Raw genomic sequence first — 15978 nt, 5'->3', positions numbered from 1 at the left:
GGGTCACTGGTCTGGATGGAGAGGCTGGACTCCAGGAGAGCAACCCTGTGAGGCTGAGGCCCTTGGACCTGCTCCAGGGGCTGGGCTGGGGTCCCTGGAGCTGAGCCAGAGGCCTGACCAAGGGGAAGGGGTGCTCTTCTCAGCTTTCCATCTATCAAAGGCAGTGGCCCAGGATGGCTGCAGCCCCGACGTGAGAAGTAGGAGAGAAGTGCATTTCTCCTGCAAAGTCTGCCCCCAACGCCAGCCCAGATCTCCTCTGTGACCATACCAGAATCACATTCTGACCAGAGTGTTCCCCACGGGGCCCAAGCTTCAGTGAACAGATTGTCAAGGGCAGCTGGCACCGCACCCCACCCCACCCACCCCGCCCCGCCCCAGGTGCTGGACCATCCAGGGCTTCCCTCAAAAGCCTGAGGTCAGCCCCTGCCCCTGAGCCCCTGTGGGTTTGTCCTGAGTAGCCGCAGATGACAGAAATGGCGACTCCCCCCTCCCACAGCACATACAACATAAACACACGTGCTCCTTGAAGGTCACAGGCAGGTGGGAATCTGACACTCTAAGGTTTGGACTGAAAAAAGAAAAAAAATTTTTTTTCTTATCTCATGCCAAGGTGTTCAGAAAGCAGACAGAGGAAGATGGGAGGTAAAAAATAGGGCATCTACAGATCCCCACATCCAGCAGCCAGAGCAGGCTGGGGGTGCTGCAGCTGGGACACCTCCTCCAAGGGCCGGGAGAAGCCAGGGAGCCCCCCTTCGCTCAGGAGCCTGGGGCCAGGAGCCTGGGGGCCAGGCACCGGAGTGAGTGTGGGGTGGCCCTGGGGGAAGGGGAAGAGGAGCGTGCTCTTGAATTTGAGGGTGTTCAGGGTGGCTGAACTTCGAGGCCAAGATTACATCTTGGGAGCCCTTCACAATGGAAGGACCCCAAGCTTTTGCCTGAAGCAGCTGGAAAGGTACCCCAGAGTCCTGCAGGAGCAAACCCCTGAGCCCATCACCCCTTCCTCTGTCCTGCTTCCACCTCCCACTGTGGCTGCCCACTGCTCCGCAGACACACTCCCCTAGAAAAGCTGTTTCCAGACTAGAATACTTTATTCAAGAGAATCTGGCTTGGCAGTCAGAAAGCCGCTCAGGGGCAGGGGCGGCTGGAGGCACATCCCGCTGGGGCTCCCTCTTCGCCTGTGTCCCTGAGAGGGGCAGGTGGTGATGCCTTGACCATAAAGCACAATGTCCCAGCATGAGCAGCGGTGGCAAGATGTGAGGAGAGCCGGAGGGGACCAGGAGTGGCCGAGACCCCCAGGCAGCCACCAGTCTCCAGAGCCCCACTTTCGGATCTCCGGGGCGCCAGGCTGCTGCCAGGTGGAGGAAGCAGCAGGACTCCTCTGTCTGCTGCCTGCCTTCCCACCCAGCCTGCACCTGTCCACCCTCACGTTGTTGGCCCGGAGCCCCGAAAACCAGGGCTGCTGGTCCACAGAGAGCCCAAGGCTCAGGCACAGGCGGCCGCTCCCGGGAAGCCCGCTGGGGCCTGGCTTGCCCCTCTCAAAGCCACAGGTCTTGCTTCTTCTCCAACTGATGCACACGTGGGTCTGCTGCTGCCTCCTTTCTTTCTCTCACGTTCTGTTTAAGGCACTGAATTCCTGAGGGTCCTGTCCCTCCCTGCCCCTCACCTTGGAGGGAGCAAGTCATTCAGCAGGGATACAATTGGCTAATAAATAGAGGGCAGGTGTCAGCAGGGAGGTAACTGAGTGTGGCCGTAATAAATACAGGAGCCGGGGTGAGGCGTCTCTCCTCTGAGGGGCCGGTTACCTCTGGGGAACAGTATGGCCGCACCTGCCAGAGACCAAACACAGAAAGGGGGTGTCAGCACCCCGTGAGGGTGGGGTCCCTCCTACGGGAGAGGGGCCCAACCTGGAGGGAAAGCTTGGACAGGGAGCACAGGGAGACTGTGGCATTCCTGGGTCTCTGCTTGCACCCAGGCCGAGGAGCTAGGCGTTCCCCTCCACCAAGCGCTTACCCGGGTGCCCAGCCCTGTGCTAAGCACTTTTTCAGGCCCTTTGACAACAGTTCTATGAGGAAGACCCTTTTATCACTTCCCTTTCGAAGACAAAAACAAAAAGCCCAAAAACAACCTAAGGCTCAGAGATGGTAAGAAACTTGCCCGAGGACACACAGATCGTGTTAGGGAGCCAACTCTGAACCCAGTCTGGCTCCACGCAATGTCACCTCTGGTTACTCTGGGACGGCAGTCTCCTCCCGGGGGTAGAGGCAACCCTAGATGTGCACGGAGATTGTCCGAGGGGTATGTGAGCACTGAAGGCATTAAGAGAATCCGTTTTCAGCCTTCACATATCCTCTGCCTGAAAACTGTCTGCGTGAGAAAGTACCTGAGGTCTGCTTTCCCACCGCCCTGCCCACAACTGCCCTGTTTCCTTTGGGAAGGAAAGAAGCATCTTGTCCCTTCCTAATCCAGGTCAGCACTTAGCCCCAGGGTGAGACTCCAGGTGTGGGGACAGTGAACAAAAGGACAACTTGAGATATTGCTCTAAGTGTTGAGAAAGGAGATAGGACCCACAACTCGGCCGGCTGCTATGGCTTTTGCAAGTCAAGTGGTTTCCCAGTCTTTGCTTTCAACCAAACCAAAGAACGACTGAACTGAACTAACTGTCAGCTAATATGTCAAGAGGAGTGATTTTTGTAAGCAGATCACCTTGGCGCTTTTGGCAAAGAATTTGGAAGGAGTTCAACTGACTGTGTGACATCTCATCCCATTTGCTTATTTATGGGAGCACGGTTGCTCAACCTTTCCATCTATTAAAAAATGAGAATGGAATTAATGCTGAATCCTGTCTCAGGCTGGCAGGAGGGAACATTCATTAATGGATTCATTAACTAATTAAAAAGAGGTAGCCACCTCCATCTTATTGAGATGCACTTCTGGTAAGATTGATTATACTTTTATGTTTTGCATTTATTAAAACATGATGTATTTGTGCTGTTTTGATCAATTGGTACTACTAATAATTATTGTGATAATTTATTCCAGGGGAGAACTTAATTTATTGTTTTCTGTTCACGGGAAAATTGAAAATAATTCAAATTTATATACCATTGTCATGACAGATAAATACGACAAGGTGATACATCATGGACTTTTGAACATTCGACCATATTAAGTTAGGCTGAAACTCTGTGGGGGAAGTAGAAGGGAAATACAAGGTCAAGGGGAAAAGAAGCAAGGTAAATATGCAACCACTAGAGCAGAGCATTCACACTGCTTTTTAAAAGTGAATGATGGTGAGTATTGGAATGGCTTATCCTGTAGGGTAACCTGAAGGACATATAAAGACCCTACTAAAATATTAACATTTATAACATACCAGAAATGATACCCTTTGCAATGATTTATAATTTTGATGAAAAAGTTCAATGTCAACTTAAAAATAAGAAGAGGAGCACAGGAGTTTTTCAAATTCTTTCATAAGATTCCCAAATGAGAGGTCTTGGGGACCACTGCCCTGGCAGATGGAGCAACGAGACACTTTTTATCTGAGGCTGCCTGGCAGGGGTTGGGGGAGCCCCACATAGGCTCCTCCTTCAAGTCCATGTCTGGGGCCAAGGGAGAGATGAGGGCCACTCACATTCGGGGTGCCAACATACCCGGAATCCCTGCCTTCATGGAATGCGGTGGAAGTCTCTGTTCATGGAGGGGAGGGCTCATGGGGTGGGACATGGGTAGGAGACCATCTCCTGGAGTCTGGCAGTGGCAAGAGATGGGCTCTACAGGAGAGCCCTCGTACGCCTTAATTTCTGTGCATGTGAAATAGCTTCACTATTTACTCTTACAGATTTGGGTTTTCCCCTCTCTCACTCTCTCCCAGCCACACGCGGGCGGGAGCTCCAACCTGCAGGTGTGAAGCCAAGATGGGTAGGTGACATTGAGAGGCAGAGAGGAAGCTAGTGGACCCTCAAGGTCCCCTGCGTTGGGGGGAGGGTAGCAAAAATGCCAGCCTAGGAGCCAGCGGGGGGTGGGCCTGTACCTCCCCAGGGCCACCAGGAAGTAGCCCTGGATACGCTTTCAGCTGTTGGACTTTGCATCACTAGAACGTAAGCACTGTAAGAGCAAGAATGGTGTTGGTTTGTTCACTGAGATACCTGGCGCACAGTAAGTGCTTGGCAGGTGTCTGGACAATGGCTCAATGCTCTCCTCCTTCTACACATAGAGGGAAACGAGGCTCAGAGAGGTGACATGACTTTCTCAAGGCCATGCAGGGACTCAGGTCTCAGCTCACTTAAGAACCAAGGTCCCCTGATGCTTCCTGGGCCCTAGATTCTCTAGGAGATGCTTGCTCCCTATTCTGCCCCAAGACTGCCCTGGGCCTGGTTTCTCCCCTTCCCGACCACTGATCCCTGCTGGCAGGGCAGGGGCTCCCCTCTGGCCCAGGCTCCTTGCCATCCCTGGTCCCCCCCTCCGCACACTCACAGGTGGCAGTCTGTGGGTCTCTGCTTCTCTCTCTTCCTCTTCCCCCTGCCCTTGGGTCTCCTCCTGCAATAAGCCAAAAGCGTCAAGACAAAGTGGCTGGGGGGCCCCATGCTAGGACAAGGGCTGGCAGGCCCGAAAATAGCCCGGAGCCCCAGCCAGGCTACTTACCTTTCTAGCTTCATATCCTCCAACGGAGGCCTGGGAAAACAGAGAGACCAGGGGAGAGTCAGGAAACCAGCCTGTGGGGCTCCCCACCACCCCCACATCTCTTAGACCTCCAGAGCCCTGGTCCTGCAGTTAGTGCTGACACCACCAGGGGGCAGGGTGGAGCCAGGGAGGGAGGAATGGCCTGGGCTTCAGCTTCCACCGTAGGCTCTTGTGACCCCACCGAGAGAGAGAAGAATCTCCTCTAGGGGCCCCTTTCCACACCCTGATGCACCGCCTAGCCTCTTGGCATCAAGTCTGTGGACTTGTGAGTTTGTTCTCTGCTGACTTTCTCTGTTCACTTCCTTCCCTTGTACCTGCCCTTCCTCTCAGAGTGCGTTCTGGGAGTTTCTGCGAGGACAGTGAACGAAGGGCAAGGCCCTGGACCGGGGGATGGTTGCCCCCAGCGAAGGCTGCCCAGCAGGGCACTACTATCACCCCCACCCTGGGGACTTTTGCGGCTGCAGGCAATAGTAGGGGGAGTCCGTGAGGGGGCGGAGGGAAGGGAGGTGAGCACAAGCCCCAGTCACCAGGCATATCCTGGCTCAGCCTCCAGGGCTGTGGCGGGTGGCCCAGAAGTGAGAAGAAAGGTGTCCCTGTTGCCCAGCCCGCTGAAAGGGGACAGGGCCTCAGTCTCCCCTGGGAACAGGGGTGGGGGCATGGGCAGTGTGGTAAGAGTCAGCTTTGGCACCAGGGAATATGCTGCCCCAGGCTGGCTATCTCCCCTGGGAGCCAGCGCCGGGCACTGCTTGGGCCTCTTGGACTGCCTGGTCATGTCTCTGCCATCTCGGGCCAGGATGAGACACTCTTGGAACCTCAGTCTCCCCAGTCTGCCTGCCCCAAAAGAGTGGCTGTGAGGGGCAAAGGTGACATAGAAGGTGAGAGGCCAGCATGTGGCCCTGTGCCCAGGAGGGCTCACCCCTGACCTGTTGTTGCAGGTCAGGCTAAGCCCTGGCCGGGATGGAAGGGAGGAAATGGATCAAAGCAGGGCCTCCAACAGAGGTACAGGGAAGAGGGCCTAGAGCCTGGGCTCACATCCAAAAGGGGTGTCCAGGGCCCCGGACAGGAGGGGCCCCAGACAGGTGTCCAGGGCAAGCCCAAGACAATACTGGGGCTCCTGAAGAATGTGCTTACAGCCAGGAGAGGTAGCATTAGGGGCGTTAGACAGGCTGGGGTTCACTCACTAGCTGTGGCAAACGATGTAACTGTAAAAGCCTCAGTATCTTCATCTGTAAGATGGGGACAATAGTACCTACCTCCTAGGGTTGTTATGAGAGGAGGGACCCTGTCTGTCTTGCTCACCGCTGTATCCCAAGCATCTAGGATGGTGCCTGGCATACAGTAGGCAATCAATAGATGTTTGCTGAATAAATGGGAAAACATTCCAGGGCCTAGTGTGGGGCTAGGCACAGGAGAGGTGCACACAATACATGGTGGTCCTCTCCCTGTCTTCTGACTCCAGGACAGGGCTCAGGACCGGCTGCCTCCATCCACAGCCCAGCGGTCTCAGGAGAGGACCAGGTTCCAGCCCATCCCTCTCCTCCCTGAGCCTGGCTAAAGTGCCAAGCCTGCTGCCCCTGATAACTAATGTTCAGGGTGCCCCGGGCGAAGGCAGCGAGTGTCTCTGCCAGGTAGAGGCATGACTTTAAAGAAAGCCCACCGACTCCTTCCTTCTGCCTCTTTTCTCCTGCCAGACCTCATCCCCCTCCATGCCCCTCAGTCTGGTGTCCCCTTCTCTGAGGAACCAGCTTGGCCCAGAACAAAGTCCAGGTGAGCAATGCCCCCCCCCCGCCCCACCCCCGTCCACACCAGTTCTGGGGCTGCGGCAGCTCCTTCCCAACTCGGAAAGGGGGAGAGTATGCCCCCAGCCCCGGCAAGGTTAGGAAGGAATCCAGGCTTCCTCTGCCCCTCTGGCTTCTTGGGCAGCTGATGGGACCACCTCCCCCCTGGCCAAACCGGCCAGTGTGGGGGATAAAAGGCTGCTGCCATGGTCCCCAGCTTCCTTGGTCTCCCTCAGCCAGGAATAGAGTGTTGGGGCAGGCAGCCGTGGCTGAGGCTGCCAGGGACGAAGGGCCCCTCCCTGCCCCTCTCTGGGGAACCTACCTGCACTGACAGCGGATGTGCTGAGAGAAGGTCAGCTCCACGTAGGAGGGCCGGCCCATAGAATGGATCATCAGGAGCTTCGGGGAGAGAAGGGTTGGATGCCTGGATTGGTGGACGGCCATGGGTTTCCAGTATTCTCTCCACCCTCTCCTTGTGGGGAGGACCAGACTCCTTGTCTCCCACCAGCCTTTGGATGACGTTCTCTCATTCTGCTCTGAGTGGGGGCAAACAGCCCTGACGCCTGTGTGTCCCTCCTCACCCAGAGCCACCAGCACAGCAATAGCGTAGGAGGGGGGGCCCTGCTCTGGAGTCAGAGAGACCTCTGTGCGATCTTGGTTCCTCTACCCGCTGAGCAAGTGAAATGACACCTCTGAACCTCAGGTTCTTCCTCTGTGCCTTGTGGGACTGAATGTTGGGGTAAGAGAAGTAACATTTATAAGGTGCTTCTCACAGAGCTAGGCCTTCCTGGCAAGTGCTCAGTAAACCACTGTGTGTGTGTGTGTACATGAGTGCAGAGCTCAGGGCGCCAAGTGCTCCTGGTATACACAGGAGCTTCTTGAATCTGGACAGATTTATTTTCCAAGCTCAGCCAGACATCCCTGGGTCTTGGGGTAGGACCAAGCTAGAGCCCAAGAAAGCTCCTAAGGGAGGAAGGTGGTAATGGAGGAAGGGAGTGGGTGCCAAGCTGGCCCAGGGATGTGGGGAGGGGGTTTGTGCAGGGGGAGCACCGCACCAAGGCGGAGAGAGCCTGGGCCTGGGAGTTAGCTGGAGTCCCGTGACCCCCTTCCCTCCTGCGCACCCACCTGCATGGTGACATTGGCCGTCTCCACCGGCATACAGTGCAGGTTTTCGTCTCCGCAGCAGCCACTACAGCGCAGCAGGGAGACGCAGGATGGGCTGAACATGTGCTCCACCTCATCCGGGTACTCCGACAAGACGTCCACCAGCTTCTCCAGTGCCCGGCAGTAGCTGCGTCCCCACACTTGCTGGAAGGGCACCACTACGAGGGGGTGCAGATAGCTGGGTCAGGCCAGGAGGAGGCTGCTCCTCTAAGCCCCAGTCCCTGCTCCCCAGGGCCTGTGGGCCCTTCCAGCTTCAGCACCCCTGCTCCCTCCTCCAGGAAGCTCCTAGCCAGTGAGCTCCCCATGCTCTGAACTCCTGACATGATGCCTCCCCATGCTGGCCCCACTGCTCATCTGCCCGACAGAGATCCTGGTGGAATGGGGTTTCTCAGTGTCCAGGCTCTCCGCAGATGCCCACATCCCGCCTTGGTGCCGGTGGAGCTCTGAGGAGAGCGTCTTGGCAGCTCCTCAGGCCCTCTAGGTCTTTCTCAGGCCTGATCAAGTGCTTCCTCAATCGTGGGGAATTTGCAAAAAACAGTCAGTTCTGCACGATTGACTTGCAGAGTCCCACAGGGAGGGTTAGCCTCCCCCGAGTCCTTATTTCCTGCCCCGCTCCGGGCTAGCTCCTCTACCTGGCAGCCAAGGCCGCGGCCAGCGATGTACTCCAAACCCACTCTCCCTATCAGTAGGACGGGCCCTCACAGCAGGCCCGGCGGCATGGCCACAACTCCCACCTTTGGGATCTGCTCCTGGTCCCCTTCCTGTTTCTAACCAAATAAAGCCCACCACCCCACCTCCTCTCTGAGGCCTTCTCTGACTTCTCCAGTATGAACAAATGTTCCTCCTTCAAGCAGAATTTTGACTCTAGGGTTTGCCCTCTCTTGGCCACTAGTGGCTCTTATCTCCTTTATAACCAAGTCGAGACTATGTGAGGACAGAGACCCAAGAACCTGGTAAACACAGGCAAAGTAATTACTGACTGATTTAGATGCTAGCTCACTGAGGATTATCAGGGACATCCCCGAGCCCCTCCAGGTCCTGGTGTGGTCATGACTAGGATCTTGTGCGGATTGATCCAGAATCTCTCAAAAGATGCTGTTCCTTCAGGAGAAGGCCTGGGTCCTGGTCCCCAAGGAGGCTCATAGGAAGTGAGTAGTTAGAGCTAGGCAACCTGGGCTTCTGGTCCTGGCCCCATCCTGGCTGTGTGACCTTGGGGAGGTCACTTAACCTTTTTGGGTATATCAGTTTCCTCAGCCGAGGGAAAACAAGAAGGCTGGGAATAGATGGTTGCTAAGGTCTCTCTGGGCTCTGACAGACGGTCTGAGATTCTGTGCATGCAACCCAGCCCAGCCTTGAGACTGTGGGCAGAGAAACATCTCCAACTCTGGGTCATCCTGCCCTACACCTGATGGTTGTCCTCAGCTGGTGGGGGAGGACAGGCAGGCCAGCTGGACCCTGCAGCGTCTGCCCCATAGCAGTGGCCTCTCCTGGCAGCCCCTCAATTCTTCCCATGGTCTTTCCTAGGAGGCAGAAGGGGCCAAAGTCCATTCCACTGAGCCTGCAAGGCCTAGTCTCAGGGTAATCTCAGAGGAAAAATAAACTTCATCCCTAGCAGAGGCCCTTGGGAAAGGCCTGCAAGCTGGTGGAAAATACCCAAGAGGCAGTATGTCCACGTGGAGTTGGCCGAGGCAGCCACAGAGGCAATAAACTGTGCTTATCTGAGTGTCTGCTGCTCCATCCACCCTGTCTACTTTGGGGGTTCTAGGGACTGGGCCTGGGGACAGGTGGGGGATCGGATGCCTCCCCTGATCCTATCTCTCCAGGTCACGGGGATACCCTCCCCAGACCCAAGTGGGACCCAAGACCCTCTCCCTGTAAGCAGCCACAGAGCCCCGGGGAAGTGAGCCTGTGCAGTGCAAGGTCAGGGGAGCATCTTCCTATTTTAACTCCATGAGCACATGTTTAGTCTAAAATCCACGAACACTACGTAACTCTGAATGTTTAATCTCTGCCACGGACAACATAAATAACAGCAGAGGAACAGCCAGCTGCCAAAGTGCCATAGAAAGCTCAGTCTCGGGATCCCTGGGTGGCTCAGCGGTTTAGCGCCTGCCTTCGGCCCAGGGCATGATCCTGGAGTCCCGGGATCGAGTCCCTCATGGGGCCTGCTTCTCCCTCTGCCTGTGTTCTCTGCCTCTGTGTGTGTGTGTGTGTGTGTGTGTGTGTGTGTGTTTCATGAATAAATAAATAAAATCTTTAAAAAAAGAAAGCTCAGTCTCCTGCTCTGGGACCAGCCGTTGGAGGGTCAGCAGTAGAGAAGGGGCTCCTCACCCCCTGCCCCTTCCCCACATAGACTCCCCCACCCCCACCCCGCGACCCAGCTGGGCTGGCAGGCTGCAGCCAGTTAAGCAGAGCTGCCTGGGTCTGGTGGCAGAAAGGATCTCCTTTCCTCATCCCACACCACACCATGCAGAAGGTGTCAATAGGACCCAGGCTCCAGGGCTCTGAAATCTGTCACTTTCTGGGCCATGTGGCCAGATCATGTGGAGAGAAGGGGTAGACGGCTAAGAAGGAGGTAGGCTGAGCCCAGCTGACCTGGTGGCTACCAGGAAAGAGGGCATTTGATCCCTGGAGGCCACTTTCTGGGCATGTGGGAAAAACAGAGGAAGCTATGTGAGGGGGCAGCATGAGGGGCTGGTTCCCAGAGTGTGGGGGCTGCTCCCAGATGGGGGCCAAGCCCCTCAGACTGAACTCTGCTCGGCTGCTCCTGAGAGCACTTCCTCTGGCCCCGGACCTGCTCCAGAGGTAAGAGGAACTGGAGACCGTGGCTCTGTCAGGCACCTGGCCAGGGCTGGACAGTCCCATGGGGCTGCCGCCGGCGCCTCAAGGCGGCTCTCAGCAAATCTCTTGCCAGCCCCAGGGGCAAGCCTCCCATCGGGCTCCAGCTGCCTACTCCCCGGGATGGAGGCAACCGAGGAAGGGAAGCGTTTAATCCTGAGAGCAAGCTCCTAGGGAGCCGGGCAGGGCCCCTGGGCACCAGCCTGAATTCGACAGGTGTCCCCTCCATGGCAGTGGCAGGGCACACAGCCAGCCTGCCAAAGGGACATCCTGCTCATGCCTGCTCAGCCATGAGCCACGGGGAGGCCTGGTGCTATGCACACCGACTTTGCCACGTATACTGAGGAACGTGTGAGGCTTTACCAGACTCCCAAGGGCCTCTCCGAGCCTCAGGTTCTTCTGTAAAATGTGGAGAATAATAAGTAATAGTAAAGATCAATGTCCATGGTTGCAAAGTAAAGACCGTGTTGTCTCATGTCTGGTGTTAGCAAGAGGGGGTGTCATTTTCAGATTGTGGTGACTGCGGTCCAACACTCAAGGTACTTCTCTTGGCCATGATACAGGGTCTCTGACTGATTGGGATGACAGGTGAGCTGCCCTCATGAACTGACACTTCTAAGCCTCCTCACCCCTGTCCCTGGGAGATTGTCTGTCTCCCCCATGGAGTCAGAGAATCCCACAATCTTAGAAAAAGAACCTTGGATAGCATGTAATCTAATGTTCCCATTTTACAGATGAGGAAAGGGAGGCTAGGACTTCTTTGGTAACTGTTGCCTGAAATACACTAAAAACCGTCAAAGAGGCTATGGGGTGAAGATGGCTGATGGGCCCCCCCCCAAATCCCAAGAGCATAATATTGTGCTGGTCCCAGGGGGCAGAGCGTGGAGAGGGAGGGAGTGTCAGTGAAGTTAAGGGCTGCTACCTTCCTCACCTCCTCAGTGCCCGAGGGCCCTAGGACTAGTTGCCCAAGGGGCCCAGAAGCATGGCCTGGCCTAGTTGATGCTGGCCACCAGACAGGCAGGGCAGCAGAGGGAGGGTGTTTCCGGCTTTCGGAGACTATCACGAGTGTGCGTGTGCACGTCCCTACACGCTCCCTCCTCCATGGAGCCATAGGAAGCCTCAGTAGTGGCGTGTGGCTTTGCTGCACGTCCCAGAGAGGCAGGGAGGGAGGAGCGAGGCATGGGGGCTGGCATGGGACTCCTGCCTTCTGCACGTATGTCTCTTTGGCAAATGACACACCCTTTGAAGATTCCCTCTTGATGCAACCCAGGGTGGGGAGTGGAGGGGCCAGGGAGGGCACGACTCATGTTCTGTCTGTTTGTAATCAATGGAAAGGCCTGGTCAGATCTCTGCAGCTTTGTCAAGGCTGGGCTTCTGGAAGGTGTCCTCACCCCTCCCTAATCCTCTTGACTGCTTGCCACTGCAACTAGCTCCCGGACCCCTCTCACTGCCTGCATTGCCCTCCAAGACCCCATCTGCCTCCCGACATCATATTGGGAAGGGGCTCCATGCCCATGGGACAGACCCTGGGTATACTGGCCCCAGCCTTACTCTCTGTGCACTGGGTTACCCTGGCCCAGGAATACACTTCATTAGGCCTCTAGGTCCCAAAAGAAGGATCTCTCAGGCCCTGCCAACTTTGTCAGCCAGGATGTCAGCCAGCTTGCAGGCTCCTGAACTCCATTATCAGTCTGTACCCATCCTTTATGCCAATCCTTTCTTATCCTCTGCAGAGGACTGGGAGGAGCAGGTTTGGGGAGCATGTACATCCACAGCCCAGCGTGCTTACCTTCCACCTCTGATGAGCCATTCCCAGCAGACAAGGCCCATTGCTGCAGACAAAAAGGGACAAAGATGAGGGGGTCCACTTTGGGCCTCTGAGCTCTGTGGCCAAGTTGCCAAGAGCATAGAGGCCCCTCTGAGCTCCTTGCCACTGGTGCACACACTCTGCCCTGTCTCAGAGCTAACCATTTCCGGATGTAACTAAAACCTCACTAGACCCTGGATGGATCCCACCCTTCTCTCTGGCCTCAGTTTCCTCATTTGGAAAGGGTGGGAAGCTAGAGGATTTTGGAGACCCTTTGCCTTCCGTGTCTCAAAGATTTTGCAGACCTTAGGGGTCTCCCTTCTCCCCAGCCCCAGGCCAGGCCTGCTGGGCCCTGTGCAGCACGCATTGGCTAGATGCCAGAGCCCGGGGGAGGTGATCAGCTGGTGGGAGCTGAGGGGCTGGAGCGGGTGGCGCCATGAGCTGGTGCTGCCGGTAAGGCTATACCTCAGGCCAGCCCTGCAGTAGACCAGCAGTGGCAGGTATGGGGCTCATCTGTCGCTGCAGGGCTGCCCAGCCCACCCGCTCCTCCGTTGGAGCTGGAGACTCCTAGAGCAGCAGGACAGTGCAGAGGGAAGGGATCTCATTGGCTTTGTCAGGATTTCACTGCCCAAGCTGGCTCCCAGCCAGACTCACCCGGCTCCTGGGAAAAGGGCCCTGCTCTCTTCCCCAGGCCCTGCACTCAGAAACTCCAACTGCCCACCCAAGAAAGAGGGCATAGCAGGACCTCTTGTCTTGCCCCCAGCCCACCCAGGAGCCCTGGGCTCACCCAGAGGCCTGGTGCGGGAGGGCCCAGCCTCCCCACCAATGGCCTCTTCAGCTGGCTTCCCTTCCACCAGGCCAGGTCAGAGGTCCTGGGGGCGCCTGCCTGGTCATGGGGCCCGCCTGGGATTAGTGGAGAGATGCTTTTAGCAAAGCCACCAGGGCTCCAGGGGCCAGACAGGAAACCTCCCTCCCTTCCCTGTGGCTTCCCTGCCCCCGCCAAGACAGACCCCGGAGCTGGAGTCTGAGACAGCCGGGCCTGAGGTCTCCTCCCAGAAGACGTGGTCCAGCCTGGCTCCTGGGAAGTGTGTGGACATCCATGGAGGGGCCGCTCCCCCAAGTGGGTCTGTGATTTCAGAACCCCTGCCTCGAGCGCTGGGGGCTGGAAAGATCAGGGGGGCCAGGCTGGGGTTTGGGATAGGTCTTACCTGGGGGGGCATAGCAGGCAGTGCCAGCCCAGCCAGGAGCTGCAGGAAGCAAGTGAACAGCCTCATGGCCGGCATCTTCTCAGACGTCCCAAGCCAGGAGGTTCCAAGGGGAAACCACCATGCTCGGCCCCCTGGGGGAGCCCCTGGCACAGGAGGAGAGGACCTCACTGCTGCCTCGAGGTCCCCGCAGGTGGCCGGAGCATCCTCTGGAAGCCCCGGGAGCCTGGGGCCCGCAGGTAGGGCTGGGGCCGGGGCACCTGATGCGGAGCGCCCGGCAGGGCGGGGCGGTGCGGGGCAGGCGGGTCCCCGGGTGGAGCCCGTCGGGCGCCCGGCGCGACCCCGGGGCCTCTCCCGCTGGCCAGGGGAGCTGCAGCCTCCCCCTCCGACAGCAGCTCCCTTCTGGGACGCGGCCCGTTGGCGACCGGGTTTCAAGGGCCGCGAGTGGGGCGGGGCCGCGGGCCAGCCCCGCCCACCGCCGACGAGGCCTGGGAGCGGCCGCCGGGGCGGCTGCGGCGGCGGCGGCGGCGGCGCGGACCGAGCGCGCGGAAGGGGCGCCCCCCCCGCCCTCGCCGCCCGCGCCCCCGCCCGCCCCGCCCCGCCCCCGGCCGCCGCCCCGCCCGCCGCCGCCCGGGCCGCGCGGTGCCCGGTGTCCGGCGGGGCGCCCGTGGCCCCGCGGCTGCGCTCCCGCCCCTCCAGGCCCGCGCGGGGCGGCCGCCAGGTGGGGGAGCCCAGCGACTGCACCGGCCCCGGACCTAGCGGCCCCCGCGGGGACGCGGCTCCAGCTCCCGCGCGGGGCGGAGGTCGGCCTGGCCCCCTGCGGTGCCACCTGTGCCGCCCACCGTCCTCGGGGCGCGAGGTTACTGAGCCTGTTTGGTAGACGAAGAAGCCGAGGTTCCCAGAGCGCCCCTGCCTGTTTAGGTTGCACATGCACATGCCCTCTTGAAGCGTGCGTGCGTGCGTGCCCGTGTGGTTTTGGGAAACCGGCAGAGACAAAAGTGGGACTCCAGAGCCGCCTCTCCACCCCGGGCACCCCACCTCTGGCCGGGCACTCAGCAGGGCACCCCGGCTGTGGGCACCGGGCCGAGGGTCCAGCACCACTGCCTTCTGTGGCAAGCAGTTTTCTCAGGCCGTCACACGTGGTTGGGAGAGGGGCCTAGTGCAGCGTTTCCTCCCGGTCCCAGGAAAAGGAGGAAATGGTCCAAATCGGCGGGGGTCTGTTTGTCGGTGTGTGACCGCGGAGGTCCACGTGTGCTGTGAGTCTATGTGGTCTGAGTGTGTGTTTCATATATGTACAAGTGCGGCTTTGTGTGGGTCTGGTGTCTCAGTATCTCTGTGCTTGTGTGATTGTGTGTGTGTGTGTGTCCGCTGTGTCTCCAGGTGTGTTTGCAAGTGTGTCTGTGCATTTGTGTGGGATCGTGAATTTGTTTGCCTGCCTGCATCCTTGTGTGTGTGTCTTTCTGTGTGGGTGAATATCTGGACCGGCTTCCGTGTGAGACTGTACATCCTATTTGTGTGTGCCCTCTTGTGGTCCCTGAGCATTTGTCACCCCCACCACCCTTCATGCACAGCCCACTGGCTCCTGACAGGAGTCATAGATTGGCCTGGGCCTGGGGCGCTGTGGGAGAGGGGGAGGCCTGGGAGGCAGCCCCTACCGCTCACATTCCAGCCAGGAGCAGAGAGGCCAGGGTAGCCCCAGCTCTCACCCCAGTGACCTCTGTGTCCATTGCCTGCCCGCCCACCCACGCAGGCCTGCCAGAGATGCTGCCTCCCTGCCTGGCCAAGCCTGGAGGTCCAAGAGCCAGGGGCCAGTCATCAGCCAGCTACGCGAGGGCTGCAAAGAACCTTCCAACAAGCTCCAACATGCTATGGCTTGTGGAGCAGAAAGATTCCTTCCTGGGCCCAGGGTCATGGTGGAGGATTGTCCCGGCAGTGCTGTGTACGTGTGTGAGGATGAGTAGATGTGTGTTTGTGCATGTTTGGATCATGTATGTTTGCCCATTACGTCTGTGTATGTGTAGTACATGTGCTTATGTGTGTCCTTATTTTGGATTTAGATTTTTGTATGTGGGCACATGTGTGCACTGTGCTGGAGTGCGTGTATTTAAATATCTGTATTGTATCTGCTTGTCTATAACTGAAGGTTTTGAGCACATATGCATCGGGTAAATTTTCCTGTAACTGTGTGCGTAGAGGGGCGCATGTTTTGTTTATGTGCGTGTGTTTGTATTCATTCATCCTTTCATCTGATGCAAACTACTTCAGCCCCACTGTGCTGTAGGCACTGCCCCAGGTGCTGTGGATACGGTGCAGAGGTTCTCTCAAAATTTCTGTTCATGGGGTACTGGTTCAGGCGGCTGGAGCATCTCCTTTCTTTCTACACTCTTGAGTGAGCTCAATACCTGGACAATGTCTGTGGTTCCCACAAATGGGCCTGTTCTATCACTAAACTGGGGACCATATGCTTCTAAACCTGGCTTTTTGGGTCATGAGATGAATTAGCTAG

The 15978-nt window shown here is 57.6% G+C and overlaps 1 protein-coding gene across 3 annotated transcripts; it reads right to left on the bottom strand.

The window, feature by feature from the left end:
• Positions 1-1063: 1063 nt before the first annotated feature.
• Positions 1064-13879, bottom strand: PGF (placental growth factor). 3 transcript variants are annotated; one of them, XM_055304583.1, is made up of 7 exons: positions 13476-13879; positions 12250-12292; positions 7584-7780; positions 6781-6857; positions 4642-4671; positions 4474-4569; positions 1064-1823 (listed from the first exon to the last, which is right to left on the bottom strand). In XM_055304583.1, exons 1-7 carry the CDS (start codon positions 13548-13550, stop codon positions 1796-1798), a joined length of 546 nt encoding a protein of 181 aa, XP_055160558.1. In that variant the 5' UTR covers positions 13551-13879; the 3' UTR covers positions 1064-1795. The 3 variants fall into 3 exon arrangements, with proteins under 3 accessions (XP_055160558.1, XP_055160559.1, XP_055160560.1); XM_055304584.1 differs by having other exon boundaries at positions 4474-4536; XM_055304585.1 differs by lacking the exon at positions 4474-4569.
• Positions 13880-15978: the final 2099 nt, after the last annotated feature.

The sequence above is a fragment of the Nyctereutes procyonoides genome, unplaced genomic scaffold (genome assembly GCF_905146905.1).
Source record: "Nyctereutes procyonoides isolate TBG_1078 unplaced genomic scaffold, NYPRO_anot_genome, whole genome shotgun sequence".
Lineage (NCBI taxonomy): Eukaryota > Metazoa > Chordata > Mammalia > Carnivora > Canidae > Nyctereutes > Nyctereutes procyonoides.
Note: the sequence above shows the minus strand (reverse complement) of the source record. Positions and strands in the feature narration are given on the sequence as shown.

Excerpts from the sequence above, each read along its gene's own strand:
- PGF (XM_055304583.1), bottom strand. The coding sequence starts at position 13,550 with ATGCCGGCCATGAGGCTGTTCACTTGCTTCCTGCAGCTCCTGGCTGGG. Across the intron at positions 7,781-12,249 it reads TGGCTCATCAGAGGTGGAAG|TGGTGCCCTTCCAGCAAGTG; the intron begins GTAAGCACGCTG and ends ACCCCCTCGTAG. Across the intron at positions 6,858-7,583 it reads CGGCCAATGTCACCATGCAG|CTCCTGATGATCCATTCTAT; the intron begins GTGGGTGCGCAG and ends CTCTCCCCGAAG.